Here is a 23929-nt window from a genome sequence, read left to right as displayed (position 1 = left end):
ACAGGGTTAACCTCGTCACATTTGGCGTCTATCGACCTAATGCTAATGCGTCTCCAAAAATTCACGTCTTTTCTAGTTTTTATCGAGATATTAGATTCCATCATGGAATGACGTATAGTATACCTAGAAAACTTATATATTATAGTCTATGTATTCTATGATCTTTTATATAAGATCCATGATTAGAAATACATGATAAGTTTTTCCATTGTAGGATATACAAACGTATAATGTCATTTACAGTGACAAATCATCCAAGGATGTAGATAGGAAAGACGTCGCAAATACTTTCTGAAGTCAACGACAAACTTTCGAATACTGTAATAAAATGACCAGCAAACTGATTAATCAGCAGCCGTAATCCTTTTTGGTGTCCTTTACTTATTGGATTGTATGAGCTCTACGGTATTTATATCGGTATTGTAAGGCAGACCAACTTACAAACTCTATTCACTTCTCCCAATGACTTGTGTCCTTTCATTACCATTATCAAATTAAACTATTTCCAAGGTACTACCAACGTCGGAAAACTAAACCTCCGCAAACTCCATTTATCATTTCCAAGAGCACCGAAAATATTATGCTTAAACCACAGAAACCAGACTTCTCCCATGACTCTTAACCCATTCGTTAGAGTGGCTAGATCCTTTCCTTGCCAATTACCATCTTAAGTCTACAATTTTCTCTCAACCCATTAAAAAGATATTCCTCGACGTTCGACATAAACGAGGACAGTAGGAAATTGTCACAGATCCGGGCATCCTCTACAAAAAAGGGTCTTCGTGGGGCTCTTTTAGCAATCTCCTTCTTGATGATATTAAACCATTAATTGTGTATTTTATTATAATGCATGATGATGTTGTGATATGTCGTCACAAACCCTCATCACACTCAAACATATGGGGCCGAAGGATAAGGCGGGACTTTATGAGGCTATGAAGTATCAGGACAAAAGGACGAGAAAGGCTTTCTACACTTGACGCTTTCAGTGTTGATGGTATTACGCGTTCTACGGGAAGGGGAGAGTATCTGACTTCTATGCCTATTAAAAATATCATGTGAGATAATGACAAACGAGGTGAGATGAGATGCTAACTAACCAGACAATTACTCGCGCTAATTACTGTCTTCATCCTGCTAACCATTGATAATAAGTGTAATGTGAGTAAAGATTCGTGCTCATCTTGCTTGGGTAATGCGATTACGGCATTGTTTCAATTTACGAGAAAATTACATGTTTTAAGAATAGAATATAAAGGGACGATTTAAAGGGGGTTCATTGGTTTAGCTGTGAGAAATTGTAAATTAGGACGTGTAGGCGGTGGAGTTCGAAATATGCGCTGTATGCTGCTAAGATAAAAATATCTTTGGGATTGAAAGCATGAACTATATCCAGACAGTGTATTATATTTCGTTTAATGCAGTATGAAGGTGGATGGCGTTCAAAGAGATTAGATTTTTGTCTACTATTTGTAGTCTAGCCTAAAATTGATAGACAAGGGGTAGCTTCCTCCAAATTACAATTTTTAGTTTTCAATGTAAATATATATTTGTTGAGCAACTCTTGATCAGTACAAAGCTAGATGTAGCTTGGAGGAACCTACCGCTTGTCTATCAATTTAGTCTAAGCACCGAAATAATCAGAACCTTAAGGGCTAATCGCGACCATTACTTTAACCAGGATCAAATACTACTATCGGAAGGGGGGACCATATAACCAAGAAAAAGAATTTGGAAAGTAAAACTCCATGAAGAAGGCATCAAAATCTGCTGCATGCATCAAATTTGCTACTTTTCCATCGGCACTAGATTTAGGAGTTATCTTCTCGATATGCGTAAAACGAGAGGAGCTGACATTGTCCGCAAAAGAGATCGGATGGTATCTTGCCTCCATTTACGTGTTGGTTCCGCCACTTCTTGCAGGGTTGGGGAAGACTCCCAAGTTCCACAACGATCACTTGGATGATCCAACTGTCGCTCGACAGGGGGGGAGAGCTGTAGTGCTGATCCGACAGATGATGCCCTGAGCTGGCCTGAGATGGCCTGAGAATATCGATGAGCATTAGGTCACCACTAAAAATGCGCCTTCTTCTGCTATGCAGTACATTGGCGTCGCCCCGCTCTGATTGTGGAAGCGGGTCGACGAACGGAGGAGACTGGGAGTTCTGGGCAATGGCGAACGCCGATACTGTGCGAAACGCCCTGATAAACCGCTTGAGAATATTGATGAGTATTATATCACCACTAAAAATGTTCCTTCCCCGGGTGCTATGCAGTATATCGCCCTCGCCCCGATCTGGTTGTGGAAGCGGGTCGTTGAACGGAGGGGACTAAAAGGTCTATTGACCGCTCTGGGAAATGGCGACTGAAGGTCAACGCAGTATGCGCGAGGACATAAGGGAATTCGTTACTGTATTTTAATGACTTCACAGTTCTCAACCTTATCATATTCAATGAAGTTCCGACTCTTATCGACAAAATGGCTAACATGTGGATAGGGACTGTTTTTCCGAACAGAAGAGAATTCATTTCGACCATAAATACACTCAAATGGGGTAAAGCCGCTGGGCTTTACTGCACCCCGTATAGTTATTCATCGCCGCACCTGCAGTTTGTGTTTCGATCGCGAAACTGGTTTTTCCCAGAGAGTGGAAAAGAAGGGGATGATTGTTAAGATTCCAAAGTAGGGCACCCATCTTAAGTGCAATAATTGAACGCATCTGCGTGCTCTCTGCCGTCGCAAGGATGATAGCTAAAGAAATTCTGAGACGCATCAAGGGACAGCTTGAAAGCTTGATCGAAAGAGAGCAAGCTGGTTTTCTTTCTGGGTCTCCCTGCATTGACCACATCACAACTCCAGATCATTTTGAAGCAGTGCGCGGAGTTTCAATTTTTGTTTCATCTGCTCTTCATCGTTTTCGAAAATGTTCGACAATGTGAAGAGGGAGTGTGTCTGGCGTGATGTACGCAGGAGCGCCATTCCGGAGAGACTTGCAGATATTATCAGAGCAAAATGTCAAGTGCTGCAATCAGGGGAAATCTTAGTGGAGTTCGCCTGGTTTGTATATTAATTCATTGGATTTTTCTATCGGTGGCGGGGGCGGTTTCATGCGGCCTTGTTCGGAGGACGTGGAGGAGTTCAATGGGTGATGACATCCTTCCTCAAACACCTCGACTACACTGATGGCACTTTCTTGCTCCCTCATCGAGTCGGGCAGCTTGACCAAAACGCCAATTGGACTAAAGATAAACACCAACAGATATTGTTCGCCGCATTAGCAGCGCTAGATTCGTCTTCACAACCTTGTCTAGAATTTGGAAATTAAGTTACCTCAATACTAAGACCAAGTTAAGTATGGTTTGTGCCAGTGTCCTTTCTTTGTTGTTATATGGAAGTAGAACATGGACGGTGCTCAGCATTGTCACTCAAAAGTTCCAAACCTTCGTGGACACTTGCCTGTAACGTATTATATTGGTAAAATGGCTTGATACTATTACGAAGGAAAAAGTTGGTCGGCGCAAAGGTCAGGTGCCCATAGATGATGTGATCGGAAGGCGGAAGTGGCAATGAATAGGTAACACATTAAGGAAGCAGCGGCAATTGCATTGCTGGCTGTTCTATGCTGTGCATTCTCCTTAGATGGTCGACAAGTGGGTCGCGGTAAGGGCATTAGGCGGAAAATCCTGGAGGAGGCTGAAGCACATTTCAGCGGACCGTGTACGATGACATATAGCTCCCGGAGATTCCACTTCCACCAGAAACAGGTAATACCCCCCAGTTTAGATGATTGCCTTGAAGGCCCTGTCTGATTGACTAGTAGGAAAAGTAAAGCGCACTCAGGAAATGTAAAGCATAGATCATAAGGATTGCGTGGACTTGTAAAATTTCTGATCAGGCGCATCGCCCTGTATAGATAAGGGAACGCTCGGCGGATTCGCTACACGCAGCACGCAGGGCCAGCATCTGGAGCATTGCCCCGCAACAGTCAGGATATGTTATGGGATGCGGAAAGGGAAACGGCTAGGTCGCGGGCCAACAGCAGGATTGAAGCAAACCGGAACAGTGTTTCTTTATTAATTGCAGTGATTAGGAGGATTAAATCCTCCTATATTATGGCGCCCGAGAAGAAAAACCAGAAACGAGGGTCACCTCTTACCTCAAGATTAGGGAAGGTAGGTGATAAAGCGGTACCGGCAAGGAGAAAAAATTACCGAATAAAGCTGAGTAGGCGAAAGTACCTATGAAAATTGTTAATTTCTCTCGAACCTGCAAAACTGCAAAAATTGAAAATCAATAAAAATGATTACCAAAAAAGCGAACCCACTCCAGACGTGCTCTCACAAACCATTTGAAAGTCGAACATAGACGTGGTGGTAATGGCTGAATTGTAACGAAATGATCAGAGTGCAATTTAGTTGAAAAATAGGCCGCAATGTAGGCATATGGGAAACAACTGTTTTGTAAGGGCATAACACGTAGCAATTGCTACGCTCCTCCCTGTGCCATAACACGAGAAATTTTTCCGAAATTGGACATTATACTTGACTAAGGGTGGATAAGTGCCCACCTTCAGAGGTAGAGCAATTGTCAACTTCACATACGACAACACTTCGTTGATGACGAGAGTATTCAGGCAGCTGTGCGGACTCTATACCTGCAGTGACCATTTTTCTTAATATTGGACACGGTAGAAGTGGCAACAAAGATGCAGTGGAAGTAAGAAAACCAAGATGTTTGGCTGGCCTACAGGGTCTTTGAGGAGAAGATATTACTGCCGGCTCTATAAGAAGGCTCTGACCATAAAAAAATCGGTCATAGAGAAGGTGCATTATCTATGCCACTATATAGCTCTGGCATGTGATACTATTATGCCGCGACGGCGTATTACACTGCCGCAGGCAATTAAACTACTGGTGGAATGAGAAAATTGAACTAGGTGACACTGCCAAAGGGCAAGGGGCAGAGCGATCTCCGAAGTAGCTTTCAGAAGGTCATATGGAAAGCACACGGGATTACTATAGGCAGGCTCGCCTTGAGTTAAAGACCCACGTTGTAATGAACAAGATGCGAAATACACCTGGCATGTCCCCATTTTGTTGTCGTGTGTGTATGTATATCTTTTCTAATGCTCATGCCATCATACAAAAAAATACCTTCTCTACTGCCTTGTTGGGATACAGTACGTCAAACATGCCTGTTCGCTATTCTTATCAGTTTTTGGTTATGTATATACCTCCTAGTGATGGTGGCCGCTGGAAACCGTCTTCGGACGGGCCAAGAGTGTGTATGGCCGGGCTAGCGGTGGGCTCATCCAACTGATCTGCTTGCCTGTTGGCCATGTTTTAGGAGCAAGCAGATTCGGAGGGATGAGTCAAAGCCCAGGAATCGTTCTTTCTGCCCTGGAGAAGGTGTTAACAGGAGCATACGCCTACGACTGCATGGTAAATAGGGAGCTTGGCCTTTAGTATGCGAACTCCGAATACATTGGGCACCTTCAGTTTCAAATAAGACCCTTACCTTGGTAGCTGGGCTGAATGATGAAAAGAAGCGAACCCGGCCGACGAGCCCCGAATTGCGAAACCATCCAGCGGCGTGGCCAGGAATTACTTACGTATGGCGTTGGCGGATGGCGGAGGTGTGGATCAGTGTTGAGGTCAGGCTGTCCGAGATGTTTATCGACCATCTCCCGAACGACAAGGACGAAGAAACGAGATTCATCTCTTGCTTCGATTTGTCTCAGGTGGTCTGTGGGTTCCACGTTATAGCATGTGGGGACCAATCTGTTGGTCTTCCTCCAAAGCGAAGGCATCGACGTCGCTATAATGCAAGAGCCCTGCATCGGAGGCTAACAAACCATAAAAGGTCTCCAAAGTAAACAGTATAATTTACTCCAGCATATGTCCTCCCGATGAAAAGCCTTCACGCTTTTTTGTGTCCGGGCTTGAGTTTCACCAACCTAGTCAAGGTAAAACTGGAGCATGCGGAACGGAGAACGGATATATTTTCTCGGCTTACATGTCTCACGACCTGTTAGTTCCATCAACGTTTGGCGTCCACCATAACAGCAAGGAAGTCAACCTGTTGATTGGTTGCGACGCCAATGCAAAGCACACTATTTGGGGCAGTTCGGAAATCAATCATTCCTTGACTTTTTATCAACAAAAAATATGTCCATGTGTAGCAGGTGCAGTACACCAATCTTCCGTTTTCGCAACTCAGAGAACTGCGACGGTTGGCAGGAGGAGATTATTGATATCACTCTACTAACCAATATTGGGGTTCTTGAGATGGAGAACTGGAGATTGTCTGATCCGAGATCCTTCTGAGATCATAGTTGGATACCTCTTAGTCTAGAAGACAAAGGGTTTGGTCAAGTTATCAAAAATAAACTCTATGGTGCGCAAATTGGTAACATTGACACGACATACGAACTGGAGTCGAAGGTCAGGGCTTTGGAAAGTGCACTCGAAACTACCATGAAAGTCTCGCGCAATGCTAAATACAGCAAGAAGACGTTGCCACCGTGGTGAAATGAAGATCTCTCCAGCCTCAGGAAGCTAACTTGGGAGATTTTTAACATCTGCTACAGGCACAAATATTAGTAGTAGAACACAAGGACTGCCTGAAAGACTGCCATCAAGACTGTCAAGAGGCACTTCTGGGTGGGGTATTGCCAGAACATTGAAGGCATCAGTGAATCTGCCCATCCTTTCTTAAAAGACATACCTTACAATTTGCAGAAGAGGAAAAACTCTCAGGCGTTTCCTTTGCGATCGCCAAGCTCTAGCTAAAGCCAGGCTACGGAGGCTAAGCAAACCATTCTTTGCGGACCTCCGAGAGATGTCTAGTTGGAGGATTGGAGAGCTACTAATTGCTGAAGATTTGTGTCGCCTGACCTCTGAATCCTTGCTCTTCTCACTACAGTCATGGTCTTAGGAGTTTGTGGCATTAAAATGGCGCACCATAGCGCTAATTGGGCTCCTGGAAGCGGCCACTGATACCTACCTACCCAACCTGCTACTCCTTCAAAGCAATAGAAACACCGACATTTGACTCACCTTTCGCCACTTATCCTCTTATGATTCATTCCATATACCAGTGCTATCTTTTCCACATTTATGGTCGCATAACGTAAGTCCTCTTCCCGATGGGAAAGAAAGCAGTTCTTAGCAAGTAGTCGAACTTGGTGGTTTGGACCTTGGACTGACTCTCATGTTCTAGATCACTGACTTTTGTGACGTTTCATGCTATCATAAGTATGCCATTTTCAAAATATTTACGGGCGTCTATGTTACAGTTTTCGCACAGAATGATTTCGAAGGCGCGCCGACTATATTTCGTTTCTACGACTAGAAAATACTCCTCCAATTATGACCCCCGAAGTGACGAAGTGATTGCTGCAGCATCTGGCTTATTGTCCTCCACCAACTTCCACTTGCCTTGTTGTCTTCAGGAGCTGCTTCATATGCTATATAAGGCAGTGGTATTCATCAGGCACAATCGCAAGTCGTTTTTCTCCCTTTATGAAAAGGTTTAAATATCATACACTGCAAAATATATTCACGGCTATTAGAATATATTTTTCTCGGACTCTCCTGATCACTGGTTTTTCGGAAAAATGTATAGTTTTATGGGCTGTCAACAGCGGGGCTTCGCATGGCCAGACCGCTAGCCTGCTCATTTCCCTTTTTTTGACAAGGGAGCCCAAGGTGGGTAACGTTGAGCGTGTCGCGCAGGCCGTTCAGTACATCGTGGCACTAATGCTCATGGGTGGCGGTGAGGAAGACGGGGCGGCAACCCTGTCGGCCAAACCAAAACCAAGTGGCCGAGGAGAACCTCCATAGTGGTGGCACCGGGAGGACTCACTTCGGCTTGCCGGCCGTGATTCAGTAGGCGAATGTTCCAAAGGCCTAATCAGGGCGATCAGAGTCTGCACGGGGACTCATCTGAAGTGGCAAATTGGTCACGAAACCTCACCAGGGGTATACTGGTACCATGGGATAGCCCCTGGACTCTCATACTTCGGGTGAACTCCCGTTGTATGTGAGTACAGCTCGGTTATTTGCGGTTGGCTCCCTAGTGGGAGCTTGATGGGGGTTGTTGGTAATGCTCAAGCAAGAAGAGACCTTGGGGCCTCGGCGTGGTGTTGCGTTTCAACACAGGTGCCGTACTCCTTAGTTCGGTAGAGATTTAGGTAGGTCTTGGATCAACCAGGATGAATGCTAAGCCATGCACTTGGTATAGACTGGTACCGTTGTTGCTTCTCTCAGTGGGGCTCTGATTGTGGTCACAAAATCAATCCGTGTCTTAAGAAGATCGTGGGATTAAGTCGTCCAGACAGGTGCTCACGTTAAACCCTCAAGGACTCACATTTCCGGACTGCTCCATCAATTTCGAGGATATCAACTCTGAGAACATGTTCAGCCGTATCCGAAAATATTCTCGATTCGATTCCACAAACTATATTTGATCCCTCGTTAAAGAGTACTCTATCGTAACCCCACAACACATTGCCGATCTTTCAGACAGTTCTGGTTGGAACTACCACCGCCACCTCTCCTTTTGAAGTTCCTCTTACCAAAGCCGTCTTCCAGGCAAGCACGAGGGTTACGCCCAGATATTTTACTTTGGAGGAAAATCCAGGAGGTCCTTGTCCAGGAATCCTTTTCATGATGCTGAATAGTATTACCTCCACTTTAGTTGGATTGGCATCTTGCAGCCCCCCGGCAGATCTTGCTCAACACGCCCTTCACAATCTCGCTGATAGTGGAAAGAAACATCTCTGATAACCAATAGCATCAAGTCGTCGATATACTGTTCTGTCTGGTGCCCTTGCAGCTTGGGCAGTACTTGGTAGGTTTCTGGCTGAATATTGAACGTAAGTTGAACAAATAAGATATATAAAAATCCATTTAAAAAACCTTTCTAAGCCAAGTGTCGTGAAATTCCCGCCTCACTGAAAGTATCTTTTCAAATAATACACATAAGACTACCCCTTTACATAATTCCGCGCAAGCCTTTTACATGTTTCTAAAAACAATACTTCTACATTAAAGCCGGGAAGTTATTATGTTATTTCATAATGTAATATCTACCGTTTAGTATGGAAAAGGTTTCATTACATTGTCAAGCCATTTATAGCCCGCACCTTGGCTAATAGGTGATTGAACGTAAAGGTCCCCTTCCAGATACATTTGCTGTATAACAACCTCGTACATACGTTGAAGGTCATGTCTACCCTATCTTGTTATTGTATCGAAATCCAATTTCAAAAGTTTGTTTTTACACTCTTCAGTTCGTAGACAAGCAATCAGAAAAAGATACTGGCTAGGGAGCCCTTCAGAGATACTTCAGATTCTCATCATCGTGTATCGATTACCCGGCGCATGTAAGCATCTAGGTACTTGTATCTAAAAGCCTATACTAAATTGACTTATAAGAGGTTTGAACATAAATTCCTAGTGCCGCTTGAGAATTGGTCAGCAATTCAGATGGAACCCATCATCATCCATCTAGTGCTAGCGCTGCTGCTATTCGGGTCAGTGTCGGATTAACCTGATGGCCCTTTTATGGGTATGTTTTGTATGAGCAGTAGATACTCATGGCTTCTTGTGGCAGCGGTAGGAAATTGAAAACTTGTTTTTTCACTATTTTATCGTTTATCGTCTTTTAATAGTATTTAATGTTTCTTTCACTTTTCGTGGCGAAGAGTTATGTTCAGTGGCTTCGATACCTTCATTGGGCCTTTGTAATGAAGTAACTTAACGCGTTTATCTGCATAATTAAAAATTCAAATTATACACCTAAATTGCAACAGATATCTTTTATCTAGTGTTGTTTCTCGTTTGCTATGAGCTTCTGAACAAAAAGCGATGGGAAGGTGTGAAAGGCCGTTAAGGTTTAAGATAAGGTGGGCGTAATGAATGTGAGAATATACGGAGTCGGATTACTGGTCAAAAATCAAACATTGGCTGCCGATGTGGTTTGATAGATGCAATGTATGCATAACACAAGGACGTAAATTATTTTTTTCTTATGCTGGCTGGGGAAAGCTGGAATTTGTTGTTATAAATGACCTCTAACATTGAAAGCAAGATTCCGAATGCTAGTCCGGTTAAAATCACTCTACAGTAAAAAGGGCGTAACAATACTAACGTAACGAATACTTTGAAACGACACCCTCTTAGACCATGGTACTGAAAACAACTAGTACCAGAAAGTTCTGATCCATGGACTTCAAATTTTATTTGTTATTTTTAAGAATGTCAGCACTTTGACTTAATAGGTTAAAAGCTATTTGAGGTTATTGAAAGCTTCTCCAAAACTAGCAGCATCTATTCGAATGAAGAAGGAGAGGAGATTGAGGACGTTACCCTTGCTAGGGAAGTGACTGGTTTGTTTTGAAACTATAAAGTTTCTAGTCCTACGAGAACCAAAACAAGTCGGGAAACCGGAAGCTGGACGCTTCAGGTACGAAAGGTTTTGTGTATTTCTTAGTACGTAGCACGTAATATATGCATATGTCCACTTTCGGGTGATATTGACATTGATAGTCTTCAATTTTCAAAGAGCAACAACTTCGACATATTATAAATTTGTTAGTAATAGTGCGATTTCCATCAAACTTGGTATGATCATGCTCTACATTATAGCCTACATCACTGCAGAATTTCGTGCCGCTAGGATGAATTTTCTGGCCAATTACAAAAAATTATAGTAACATACTATTATTAACTTTCTTTGAACGGATATCGGTATGAAAGGTATTTCGGAGCCAAGGCACCATATAGTGGCAGCCTCTTGATTTTTTTTAGATTTTTCGGTTTGGTAGTTTCTGAGAATGGCCCCCTTAAAGAAATGATCACTTTCAACCCCTCGCACTCCCCACATTTATAACAAATGTCAAAACTAAGACCGGCTTCGAAAAGTACTAATCGAGACCTTTAATTTGATACCCCACATGGCTATATTTGATGAAAAAAAATTTTACACCCCCCTTTTGCATGTATGAGAGCCCCCCTTAAATTCAACGTAAAAGGATGTAACTCACTGTATGTGACAGCGTTCACAGTTCCCACCTTTCTACCAAATTTGGTGTCAATCGCTATAACCGTCTCCGAGAAAAATGCGTGTGACGGACAGACAGACAGACGGTAAACCGATTTTAATAAGGTTTTGTTTTTACACAAAACCTTAAAAAGTAGGACATTTTGCATGAAAAGGTAGTCCATGTAGCATGAGAAGGTCAAAGGTTACATAAGTAAAAAAGCAAGTCAAAATTCGGAGGCCTAAAATCTCAGGTATGAAAGGTTTTGTGCATTTTTTTATGATCGGGCGAACATGTCATGCTGACAATGTCATGCTGACATTGTTCGTATGAGTTCTTAGCTGAAGTAGATTTACGCCAAATAGGCAATTTTGACATATTATAACTTTCTCAGTAAAAGTGTGACGTCTACCACACTTATGGGATATTATGGGATAAATCCAGTTTTCTTTTCTTTAAGGTAGATGTACAGTGGATTTGAGGCCTGGGAATAGGGGAAGACAGTAGCAGTGAAGATTAGCCCACAAGAGGGGTATACTCCCAAGAAACCCAAATTCGAACCCAAGCGGAATATAATCTCGGATAAGTCAGCAGTGTTAGCTATGATAATGCTATGAAGGACATTTGATTGGCTATACTGCCGAAAGTTTTTCCTGAGTAAATACTCACTTGTGAAGAAGAGAAAGTCATCGAAAACATTATCATTACGCAGATGTGCCCGAGATGGACTGTGTGTACTGGCATACGCTTTCGACCAGATCTTGTACTGCGCGACGGAGGACACGGAGGACTTGTTTAGGTCTATAGTAAGCAAAATGCCAGGCTGGAAAAGAACAAAAATATTAACATGTGCATGGAGTGATAGATAAGGGACACACATGGTGACGGTTCACCTCTCCAAAACTATTGAGGCGGGGAAGCTCATGAGTTACAGGTTTGACAGCATTCCAGTGCCATCAGGTAGAATGTTCACCGAGATCCGCCAAGGGAACTGAATCTGCTGCCCACAAAAGAGAAGAAACTGGACGACCTAGATCTAGAGCTTCTGGGGCCTAATGTGGATACCAAGGTGCAATGAAGTGCCATATCGGAGAAGGAGTAAACTAGGTCGCTAAGGTAAATGTCCATAAAGCAAAAACTGCATTTGCAGTAATTGCAAGGGCAATGTCCAAAGATAACATTAGATCTGCTAGTGCAAGAACCCTGGTTGCACCGGGGGCAGATTTGTAATCTGCAAAGAGGGAGCATGCAGGTAATTTGCGATTTCTCTTGTGGGAAACCAAGAGCTTGCATCATTCTTACACGAAAATTAACATATATATGTTGCCTCACTGGAAGGCTAAGAATTCTAGAGCCGTTCGAAGCATCACAATATTTCTCAGGGCCAGGGCCAGGGATGGTACCCTGGGTGCACAAAGCCAGCGAATTACGGCTCCACTCTAACATACGGTTCTATTCTGGTGCTGAGTAAAAATGGAACGCAACTTAATAGGACTCGCGTGCGCAGATACTACTGGAGCTCGGTAGTCATACCCGGCAGATGCTCTCACTGCACTTCCAACTCTCCTCCGCCAGGACCTTCACGCTGTAGGGTGCAGTGCGGTTAGATTGCGTGAGCCCGGATATCGGGCAGCGGGGCCCTATGGCCATAATAATATCCGAGACGAAGTACCTCGAGAATTCTGGGCATCCCCTATGGGCTACGCCACACGCAAGCTGAGTTCCAAAAGGAACTTTGCTGAGGACTTTCCAACCAGAACAGAGTAAATCCCCTTTCGGATCTTTTCATATCACTTATCACTCTTAATTACGAACAAAATACAGTTCAGTCTGCATACACTGTTTACATAACGCTACTAGATTTCGTAATGACATAAAGCTACTAATTCCTGGGCGGTAGACCCTGAGTCTGTATCCAATAATCGCTCACTTCAACCCCTTTAAAATCTAAAGGGTCACGAATTTCGCTTTCAAATTTCAGCACCGTATTCTGGGATAGCTAGGCTAACGATCTGTACAATAGCAAAAAAAGTCGACTCTCAAAACCTTCTAATGCGGTTTGCCCCCTTAAAGCCTTGTACTTAGTAGCGACACGCTGGTGGAACAGTCACGGAATGCGCGGGTATGCTCAAAGTCGACCTGTTAGTCACTAACTTCAGATGGCGAAGGCGCACCGCCTCCCCCAAGTCATGAAAGATTTGGCCGCTAATAACAAGAAACGATCGCAAGAGCACGTGTTTCAGCTGCGTGCAAATGCGTACAAGATTACAGCAGTTCGCACGGAGCACTGGCCTACTAGAGGCTATGTCACTAAACTCTGCATACCCTACAATTCGCATTGCCGGAGGTGCGGTGAGGAGGGAGAAACCCACAATTACCTTCTTTGCGATTGCCCACCTCTAGCTAGAGGTAGGCTACAAAGCCGTTATTAGCATTTGAGGCCGGCTGCCCCGCAGTTAGGTTATCAAGGGATGTAGCCTAGTAGAGCAGGAACCTAGTCAAAATGAGAACTCTTCAACGAAGCGAAACAAACTGTAGTAACAAACTGTGTAGTAACTCTATCAGGGAAGCAAAATGAAACCACGGAAACATCCAGGCTGCGCAAAGCTATAGTCAAACACAAAGCAGTTTTTCTATCTGGGTGAAGAAGGGAAATGAGGCTCTCATGACTACCGCAAGGCGCGTTTTCTTGATTTGGGATCCGGTTATTGGCAGGCTTTTGACCGCTAGATTCCAGTCCAGATTAAGGAGAACTTCCGAGAAAGATGCTTTTTTTGAGTACTAACACGCAGTTCAGGGGGAGGCTTCTTAAAGCTGACATTGTGATTGTGATGGGTGATAGGAATGTCAGGGAGTGTAGCTGACGGCCTCTGTACAGGAGCGGTATGATGGAAAAACTAATAGCGATTATCAAATCTGGATATGATGGCATATGCCATCCTCAACTACGCTAATAACATCTGCTTGGTCTTTCACTTGATCATAGACCCTGGTCAAATGGTTCTGGAATTAGAAAAAGAGGCCAGTAGAGTTGAACTGAAGATAAACATAAACAAAATTAAGGTTCTTAGACTGATGGGTCATTGCACTGTCCCTATCTGCACTACTGGACATGCAGATTTTCTATCAGTTTGTATGTCTAGGAAGCGTGATTTCTGTCAGCGGTGGTATCGAACTTGATGTCGTTCGGCGCATTGACTCCCTTGTAGAGAATCTGTTATTTTTAGTTATCCCAATACTAGGATCAAGTTGAGGCTGCTCTGTGCTAATGTTCTTCTTGTTTTGCCTCATGGGGGTAGCATATGGGAAATGACCACCACTGTCACTCCAAAGCTCCAAACCATCATGAACACTTGTCTGCGACGTATGATCGGAGTATGCTGGCCTGCTACTACTCCAGAACGAGGAACTTGAAACGTGGTAGTGGATATGAAGGAGGGGTGACAATTGCATTGCGGACAACGCAATGTCGTAAAGTCGTAAAGGAATAAATGTGAGCTTGTCTGAAAATGGTTCTATAGATGTCTAGGGAATCAATTCGTCTGATCCTCACTTCTGGTGCTGTTTTGTTATGTCCTGCGCTAAGAAGGAAGTACTATTTTACCAGACCTAGAAGCATTTAAAGAACCATCTGTGTGGCCACTACTATGTAGTGGCCATGTAGTTTTGGCCAACACAAACTCTTAACGTATTCCTGTACCTCCTTCTAATCGACCTCTATATTCGATATATTGTATCGTACAACGCTGTCAGTTACCTTGATCTACGATACTAGAAAACGAGGCTTGACGGCCATTCTGGATCTGCTACCGAGAGGGCTTTGGATGTTTCGAAAAGACTACGATACAGGTAGGTAAGTCTTCAGGAGAAATTTCGCCACGGGATTACCCACTGGAGCGGGTGTCTGTATTTTATGCTAGTGGTTTCAAAAAACAGCTCTGAAATTTCAACGGGAAGTTTCTAGGATGCAAGTAACATATCTGAATCTTGCAGTCTGCCAGGGTATGCGAGCGTTTTCCACTCGGAGATCTGGTGATACGGGAGGGTTTGTCGGTAAATAAGATATGATCCGACTTCTAAGCGCCATAATGATTCTAAGTAGCTGACTCCAGATGGCGCATCTTCATTACCAGCCCTACATAGATGAAAATTTAGCCTTCCTACGAGAAAACTCGGGCGTGGAAAATTATGAGGCAGCTACATGTAAATTTTTAGAGGCCGAAGCTGGGGTGAGGAAGATGAAGCCATCTCCAGATTAAGTTACTTCAGTGAAATCTCTGAATGTAGCATAAGAGGTTTTTATCCTTTGTAAACTCCACGGGTTACCTCTAAAATCTAGACCCTGCCATATTTTACTTCTTCGTCCTTGCAACGGTTTCGAACTTAGGAACTGTTGCATCAAAATGGCGCATAGCAATGTTAATTGCGCTTCGCGGAGCGGAGCAGACACTTTTTGGTTGTCTAGGAGGTGCTCATTCCCCAATATAAGACCCAATTACTGGTGGAATAGTGCATTGGCCAGCCTTCACTCAGCCTGCAACCGAGCCAGATGAACAACTCAGAGGGCGATAGGTAGGAGTGATTATGGACAAAAGAAGCACGTTTACAAGTTTGCCGTCCAGCGGAGCAAGAGGGAATGATTTAAGGAGTTCTGCTTCGAAATGAATCCTGGGGCAGCGCCTATCGAATTGTGATGAGACGGTTCAGAGCTCGGTCATCCCCGCAGATCACGTGCCCCACTCCCTTGCTAACAATCATCTAGGGGTATTCCCCCAGAAAGAGAGGGGAAAGCGCATTTCACAGATCTCTGAATGTAACGACAATTCCTGCAGTAACCATGGACGACCTGTTGAGAATCTGCAGCAGAATAGGTGATAACAAAGTTCCAAGCCTATATGGCATACCGAACAGAGCCTTCGAGCTCGCCGTAAAATTCAGACCGGACTTGTTGGCTTAATAGTTCGAAACGTGCATGTCCGAGGAGATGTTCCCTTGAGCACGGAAATGACAGAAGCAGGTATTATACTATTGCCTAAGACTGGTAAGCCTCCAGGTGGACCATCCTCCTAGAGAGCCATATGTCTTCTAGACACTATGGGAAAACGTTGGAGCGGGTAATTTACAACAGATTACTCCCGATCGTCTAAAGTCAAGGCCTTTCAGTTCGGCAGTTTGAGTTCGGTAAAGCCAGATCAACAATTGGTGCTATCAAAATGGTTACTGGCTTGGCTGAAAATGCAATTCACGGAAGGGGTATCACCAGCAAATATTGCATGGTGGTGACCCTGGACGTGAGGAATGCATTTAATTCGGTCAATTGGAACCTTATACGAAAGTGCCTGGCGACGATTGGTGCTTCCCCCTATCTCGCAGCTGTTGTCGATAATTACCTGCGAGAATGGACATGTGTGTGTGTCTGTGTATGGTGGGGGAGAAGCTACAGCTTCTGAGCACTCAGGCCGTGTTGGCCCATTGTACTCGCCACCCCGTCTAACGGAATATTCCGGATTCATTAACGTATCGCAAGATTTCCTTTAGTGGATGTGATGCTACCCGTCGCAATTTGAGAACATCAGAACAAAAGATCTGATGCCTGATGCGTCTATTCACATAGGAAATGCTCCGTGGATTCCGCTTCCTCATTACAGGAGGGACACGTATCATCTTCGGTAATTCCTATTCTGAACATATGCCCAGCTACTGAATTATGGCCTGTCAGAATGCCCACAATACACCTGCAAGTCCTCCTGCTTTTCGACAGGATAAACTTTGCGGTACGTATGTTGGGTTCTGGCATGAAAAGTTTGGTGTGTCGAGCAGCATTTAGGCTCTGCCACCTGTGATTATGGGAAACTTGTTCCCAGTTTTTGAAAACAGATTTAGCCAATGCTACTGATACCCCAATTGCTGGCTCCGGTCCCGGCATACGGGAGATTGACTCCTCTTTCGCTAAAGCGTCCGAGATTTCATTTCCCTCTATGTCACAGTGACCAGGTACCCAGAGTAGTTCCACTGTATTGAATCTAGACATAGAGTTTGAACGGTTTCTGCATTCTTGAACGATTTTCGAGGTGATCAAAGGACTGCTCAATGCCCTCAGTGCAGAATGGACATAAAACCGATGATGGATCCAAGGAGTACGCTATCTCCGCAGGTGTTTCAAAGGGCTCCATACTGGGCCCACTACTATGGAACATCATATACAATGACGTACGTAACCTTCCGGTTCCGTAAGGGACCACGGTCGCGGGTTACGACGGTGATATAGCATTGGTTACAGTCGCAAAGCATCTAACAGATGCTGAGTTATACTCTTGCGAAGTAATCAGCACTGTTAAGGCTTGGTTTGAGGGCGCTGGACTGGCAGTTGGCTAGGAAAAAACGGAAGCGGTCGTCATCACAAAGCTCGACTTAGAGTCGGGAATCACATCATCACTTCCAAGCCGACTATCAAATACTTGGGAGTAATATCATCACGAAGCTAAGTTTTAAACAACACGTGGAATGTTTGTCACAAATAAGGGGGGGGGGGGTAGTATGACCCTGGCGAGGATAATGGCGAACGTGGGACGGCCACGGACTTCTTATTGCCAGGCTGGTGAGCTCGATCTTGCTTTATGCCATCCCTATTTGGGTCGCTTCGGGCTGATTCCAGTTAACCGGTTGGGGAGTTCCGTTCCCACGTACTCGAGGAGGGCGACCAGACCCGAATCTGCAAGGGACTCATCTGAAGTGGCTCTGCCACGAAGCCTCACCGGAGGTTATCTGGTACAATGGGAACCGGGATGGCCCTCTGAGATCATACTTCCTGGAGGATGTGTTCTCGGCCCGGTTATTTGCGTCCATGGTGGTTGTGGTTATGCCTACATCGCGGGCAGAGCTCTTCAGAGATCAAGCGTGGAGTTGCACTGTACAACTCGGGTGCCGTACCCCTTAGTTGCGGCAGAGGTGTTAGATGCTGAGCCTGTACCCAGTACCGCTATGCTAGTCATGGCGGGGCTCTGATTGTCGTCCCAAAATCAAGCCGTGTTTGAGGAGGACCGTGGGATTATGCCTACACGGTAGGTACTCATGTTAAACTCCCAGGATTTTCACCCCTATTTGGGTAAAGGTATTTCGCACATTATGTAATGCTCATAAACTGAGTGCGGTCTATAGCAGGACAACTCTAAGAGTGTGTTCTGCCTTCAGAACTGTCTAAGGCTGCATTTGTCATCTCTGTCGCGCCCAGGCCAGAGTCTTTTGAAGATTTCCACCTACTTACAAAAAATATACTTTTGGTTAACTATATACTTAGGCTCCGCGAGGAGAAAGTAATTAATTCCTTTTCTATTACGATGTCTGCACTTCTGCGCTAAGTATGACCTTGTCCCTTCGTGCTAACAAACGAATGAGAAGTCAACTTATTAGTGGAATAAATTGCTAATTGATTTTAAAATGGAGCAAGTACTTTCAGCGATATATTGAAGAATGTTTACTCTGTTGGTATTTCATTTATTTTTATTTGACGACCCCGAAAAAGAGCTCAACAGGGTACCGTGAGACGAGATATCAAGAAATTCCTTCAATTTTATCTCAATCTTTGGATTTTTCAACAAACAGCCATTCTCGAAAATGAATACCAATCTTTGCTCTCAATTGAAAATTGGCAGATGATAAAATATGAGTTCATCCCCTCCTGATTCACAACGAGCTGGCTCAAAGCCAATATTTTATTTTCATTAAATTAATCCAATCTCCATCTGTCTCTTGCCTTATTATTTCGACCCCGAAGCTACTTCCCTTATCGACCGTAAAAATTCAATAAATTCAAAGATATTTCAAATTGAAATTCTCGTTAAATTGCAACCCCTAAAATAAATCCCCACAAATGATGATATTATTTGCCAGAAGCGGCGACGAGTCCCATTGATGGGAAAATCTTTTTAAAATTGATAAAAGGAAAGATGCACTAAAGCGAGCACTACTGTGAGTGTGGCTTCCTCAGGCGCTTGTGTATACAAATACCTGTGCTTCAGACAATCTTAAGAAAACATTCCTTTTCCGGGCTGTCACATGAAATGAGATTCCGACAAAATGAAATTTTCAATTTAACAGAAATTTACTTCTCAACTAAAAATGTGATAAAGATCAACAAAGAACTGGCGACATTAGACTAGTCTGGAGGACGGAGTTATGTAGCGCAGTAAAGTAGCGAACTATCGGAGTCACAGATAGACGAGCGCTTGCTACCCTCGTACGTCACATGCTGGTCTAGTTTTCTTTCATATGTTACTTTCTGTGATGTTGTGTTACATTATGCTACGATTCGTTGCTTCCCTGGGCAAGTTGCCGTTGCCGAGGTCGTCTTGCGGACCGTGCAGCTATCGCTCCAAGATACACATCATACAAAGGACAGCCTCAGATAGCATGGCTTAGACGGTGCATGCTCCACTACAATTGCTAGACGTCGTAGTGCAGAAGTCAATTGACCATCAAAGTGAAATATCTAAGTACCTTGACGATAGATAGCTATAGTGCTCAGTTCTTAGTAGATTCAGAGGAGCATGTAGGTATGCACATGCGAGTGGATGACATGTGAATCTTTCAGCCTTTGCTTAGACAGTGTTTCAAAACTTTATGGAAACGCGCCAAATTCCTCCAAGTTTAAGGAACATTCAAGGATGGCAAAAGATTATTTTCTCAAATTGAAAGGTTACATAATGCCAGCTCTTTCAATATATGCCAGGGGGCAGCTCTGCTGAAATGCACTTTTCAGAAATGAGATGTTTACATTTCGTATCAACGCTGATTTGAGAACTATTCGCTTAGAACGAACCCTCCCCCAGTATCATCCCATCTTAGATTTCAAGTCTCTGCATCGAATAACTATCCTAAAGATATCTTTATGAAAACTTGGGACTTACCGGAGGAATGCTGTCGGCCTCTGGCTACTGCTGCTACTCGTAATGCCACTCCTGCTATTGTTAGCATTTCCACTAGCACTGCTGCTGCTGCTTCCTATGTTAGTTCCTCCCACTGATGTTGCGTTACCGCCTGCATTGCTTTCCTTCTCGACGGTACTTGATGTTGAAGATGTTACTGAAGGAAGTTTGGATGCGGGCAACGGTAGTAAATTAAAATACTGTTGATGACGACCAAATGGACGATGGTCTTGCTCGTCCTGACGCTGCTGACGATGTTGCTGGTGGCACTGATGTTGGTAGTTCTGCTGATGATGGTGATCCTGATTTGAACGATTGGCAGATGTAACTATTGACACAGACTGATTTGAACGGATTACACTTGATGGTTGGATGAATCGTGAATTTGGCGAGGATCTGAGATCGTTTAGCATTAAATCTAAGTCGGTCGCCAGCGAGCTGAGCAACTGTAAAAGAAAGAAAATAGAAGTTCCATATAAATAGGAAAACCAGACAAATTTTACAAGTTATCAATTGAAAATCTAATAAAATTAGCTGGAGGAAAATTGAGATGTAGTTTAAATGTTGACATTATCAATTATTTTCAACATGGAAACATGCCACCTGTGTTTTCTTCATTGAAGCAGGTAAATTCCGCTTACCCGTTCATGGTTTGGAGGGTTTACACCGCTCTCAGAATCACATCAGATGAAGTAATACTGGTAGTGAAGGGGCATAATCTCAGTCGACATCCTGAAGAAAAGATAGCGAACGTGGGAGTGCGGCCGAATCAGAGTCCTATCATCTCTAGCCGCACTGACTCACTCCTAACATTAAGGCTAGAGCTAGAGCTAGAGGGAAAACACGGGGAGACCACATACATTACCCCCCATTCACGGTGCACGGTGGTTGCTGAAAGCAGTATTCACATCGCTTTGGGTTGGACAATTAGCGGATTGTTCTGGATGTGGTGACATGGCAGAGAAGGAAGTGATGTTTCACTGCCTGAAGGTCGCGATGATTGGAAGGAACCTCAGCGCTAGGGAGGAGCGTGAGCCCGGAAAATATAATTGCAAAGATTTTGAGGTTGAAGGAGCACTGGCTTACGATTTCCTCTGTACAGTTGAGATTATAAAACGAGGTGATAAAGGAAGTATGAAGGAGGAAAGCAAAAAATGAGCGGAAACACAAGTGCCTAAGGGTAAACCCATCCTGTAAAGTAATACATAAATTGTAGTCTCACAGGGCTGCGGTTCGAGATACCGGAAATTGTTTTAAGCGGATGGGAATCCCAATCTCGTCCGCTCTAGCTTCGACGTTCCACGCGGTACAGCTGGAACAGACGTGTCTTTCTGAGATTTTTACTAAGAGCCAATGTGAGCAGCATTCCGTTCACCGGAGAACATTATTATGACCCCGGAACTTATTAACAGCTTTGTCCACTGGAAATGGACATCCAGTTACGATACAGACCCCTCAGCCGCTTTAACCACTAAGTCTTCTGGACACGCTAAGTTCACCGTAGACTATCGCAAGCCCGTTTTAAAAAAGCCAAAGGAAGAGAAAAGTTATTATAGTCCGAATGGCTTTATTACACAGCGTGCTTCAGAGTGTAGATAGAGAAAACTTTGTCTGTAGGAAACATGCCTACATTCGTGACCAGCACTAGGCAAGAAGAATTCTTTTATGATCAGACTGGTGGGGAATGGGGGCGGGATATCACAGAATAATAAGGCTCGGTATCGATAGTTGCTCTGAAGTACAAACAATAGTAAGCAATCCTAGGTTAACAGACTGAGATTCCTATAAAGGGCACTAGAAGAACACACGGCTCATCTGGAAGTAGCCAGTGATGTTAAAAACGAACTGGAACTAGAATCAGTGGTGGAAAACCTCAAAAGAGTCGTTATCTGTGTATCCGGTTAATCTTCATCAAGACGTACCCTGGCAAAGCAGGAGCAGATTGTGAGCAGGGGTCCAGAAAACTTTTCAACCGGGCAAAATAAGCAAAGGACTAGCCGAGATACAAAGATGCAATGACAGCGAACAGAAAGACGATTGAAGAAGCAAAACCAAGTAGCTTGAGGAAATTTTGTCAAGGGATTAGAAAAACTACTACCCGCAATCGTCACGGATCAGGGAATGCAATTTGAATCTACCCTTTTCTCGAAGTTAGGCAAACTACTGGGTTTCAAACACCACAGGACCACTGCATACCATCATCAATGCAATGGGATGCTGGAACGTTGGCAATGTACGCTAAATTCCGCCTTGATGGCTCGCAACGATCCGTCGTGGTTGCTGTTCTTGCCTTTCGTCCTCCTCGGTCTTCGCACAGCCCACCGAGAGGCATTCACGGCCAGCCGACGGAGGTGGTGTACGGGAAGTATCTGCAGCTCTCCGCCAACCCTGTAGGGACCTCGAGAAGCGCTTGCAGGTCCTCATTGGGGTGGACGCTGCGTGGAAGCTGCTGCACCCTCCATATGTCCGATGAGAGCACTCTTTCAAGCTCGACTTCTGGAACGGGCCCAAATGGGTCTAGTTGTCAGGCCTGAAACATATTGCTGAACCGGGGCACGCTCCGAAAAACATTCGCAAAGTGTCAGGAATCACGCCCCGTGTTTCTCCGCTGAACCTGCGCGGTTTCAGCTGTCGGTGGAGTGATGTGAACTGAATTGAAAGGCAACGAGGCAGCGAACTACCTGGCCAAGAAGGGAGCCGGGCGCCTTCGCACGGGCCAACATCCTTCTGTGGAATTGGAAACGGGTTCATGGTTCTGAGATTAACAAATGAAGAGGAGCGGCTGACGGAACTCTACTGGGCGAGCTTACCAGGAATGGGGCAGTAAAGTGTGCTTATTGGGGGTCGTAGGTCGAAGATGCGCTCTCAGGTCTTCATTAGGGTGGATGCTCCTTAGAAGTCGGTGTACCCACCATATGAGAGTTCCTTTAAAGCCCTAGAGCGACGAAAGCACTATTTCAAGCTTGACGTCCGGGACGGGCCCAAATGGGTCTCCTTTTCAGGACTGAAACCTTTTGCCGAACAAAGGGACGCTCCGAAAAAGCGTTCACAAAGTGTCAGGAATCATGTCCCGGGTTTCCCCGCTGAACCCGTGCGTGTGATGTGGTAGCACAGCGGAGACGTGAACCACCGACTGCATCGCCGGTAGAGCGAACGCCCCCGCCGATGCACTGAACTACCGCCGGCGCATCTGACGCGAGCCCGATGCGGTATAGTTCCTTCTTCAGGTCGAAACCACCAGTGAGTGTAGACGCATTTTCTTTCATTATTTTTTTCATTCTTGCATTACTGTTGCATATATTTTCCATTTACTATTATATCTTGTAATGGTTTCATTCGTTTTGTCTTCTTAATTTTGCTGCAAATATTTTGAGGTGGAATAATTGATTAGTGGCGTGCTCACCAAATTATTAATACCAAGGAATAACATGACAACGACGTTTCACTTCAATAAGAAGTTTGAAACACACGGAGTAACAAGGCAAGGCAAACTGGGGACGTGGCTGCGACATACCGCTTAAACAAACAGCTCATTACTTGGTATACTCACGGATGACTCACAGCAGAGGGAGTGAATGCCGGGGCCGGAGGTCCAATGGAAATGTACTTGAAACCAATAGGTAAACACGCTAACATATTCTAGGCGGAAGACTATGCCTTAGACAAATAATCTCCAAAGGAATTTCGAAGGCAGAACGTTGCTATTCTGACTGACAAGGCATTTAGGTCCAACCAGGTGAACTCCAAACAGGTACGTAAATGCCTTGAGAGACAGAATACGCTCGGCTCACACAATAAGGGCTGGATACTCTGAGTTCCAGGCCATGTTGGGTTAGGAGACAACGAGGCAGCGCACGAACGGGCCAAGAAGAAACCCGGGACCCTTTCACACGGGCCACAACCTGTTTGTGGAATCAAAAACGGTTTCATTGTTATGAACGGCTGAGGGAACTCTAC

General features: G+C 44.4%; 1 protein-coding gene across 3 annotated transcripts in view; it reads right to left on the bottom strand.

Annotated features, from left to right (window-relative positions):
- The window catches only part of LOC119656197 (protein sprint), a 586096-nt gene that overhangs the window by 403531 nt on the left and 158636 nt on the right, over positions 1 to 23929 (bottom strand). For all 3 annotated transcript variants that reach the window (XM_038062582.1, XM_038062584.1, XM_038062583.1), the window contains one exon: positions 19955 to 20418. In XM_038062582.1, the coding sequence (XP_037918510.1) occupies positions 19955 to 20418 (464 nt within the window). The remainder of the gene's footprint in view (positions 1 to 19954; positions 20419 to 23929) is intronic.

This window comes from Hermetia illucens, chromosome 4, assembly GCF_905115235.1.
Source record: "Hermetia illucens chromosome 4, iHerIll2.2.curated.20191125, whole genome shotgun sequence".
NCBI classification, from domain to species: Eukaryota; Metazoa; Arthropoda; class Insecta; order Diptera; family Stratiomyidae; genus Hermetia; species Hermetia illucens.
The sequence above is the reverse complement of the archived record's forward strand: the minus strand, read 5'-3'. Positions and strand labels throughout refer to the sequence as shown.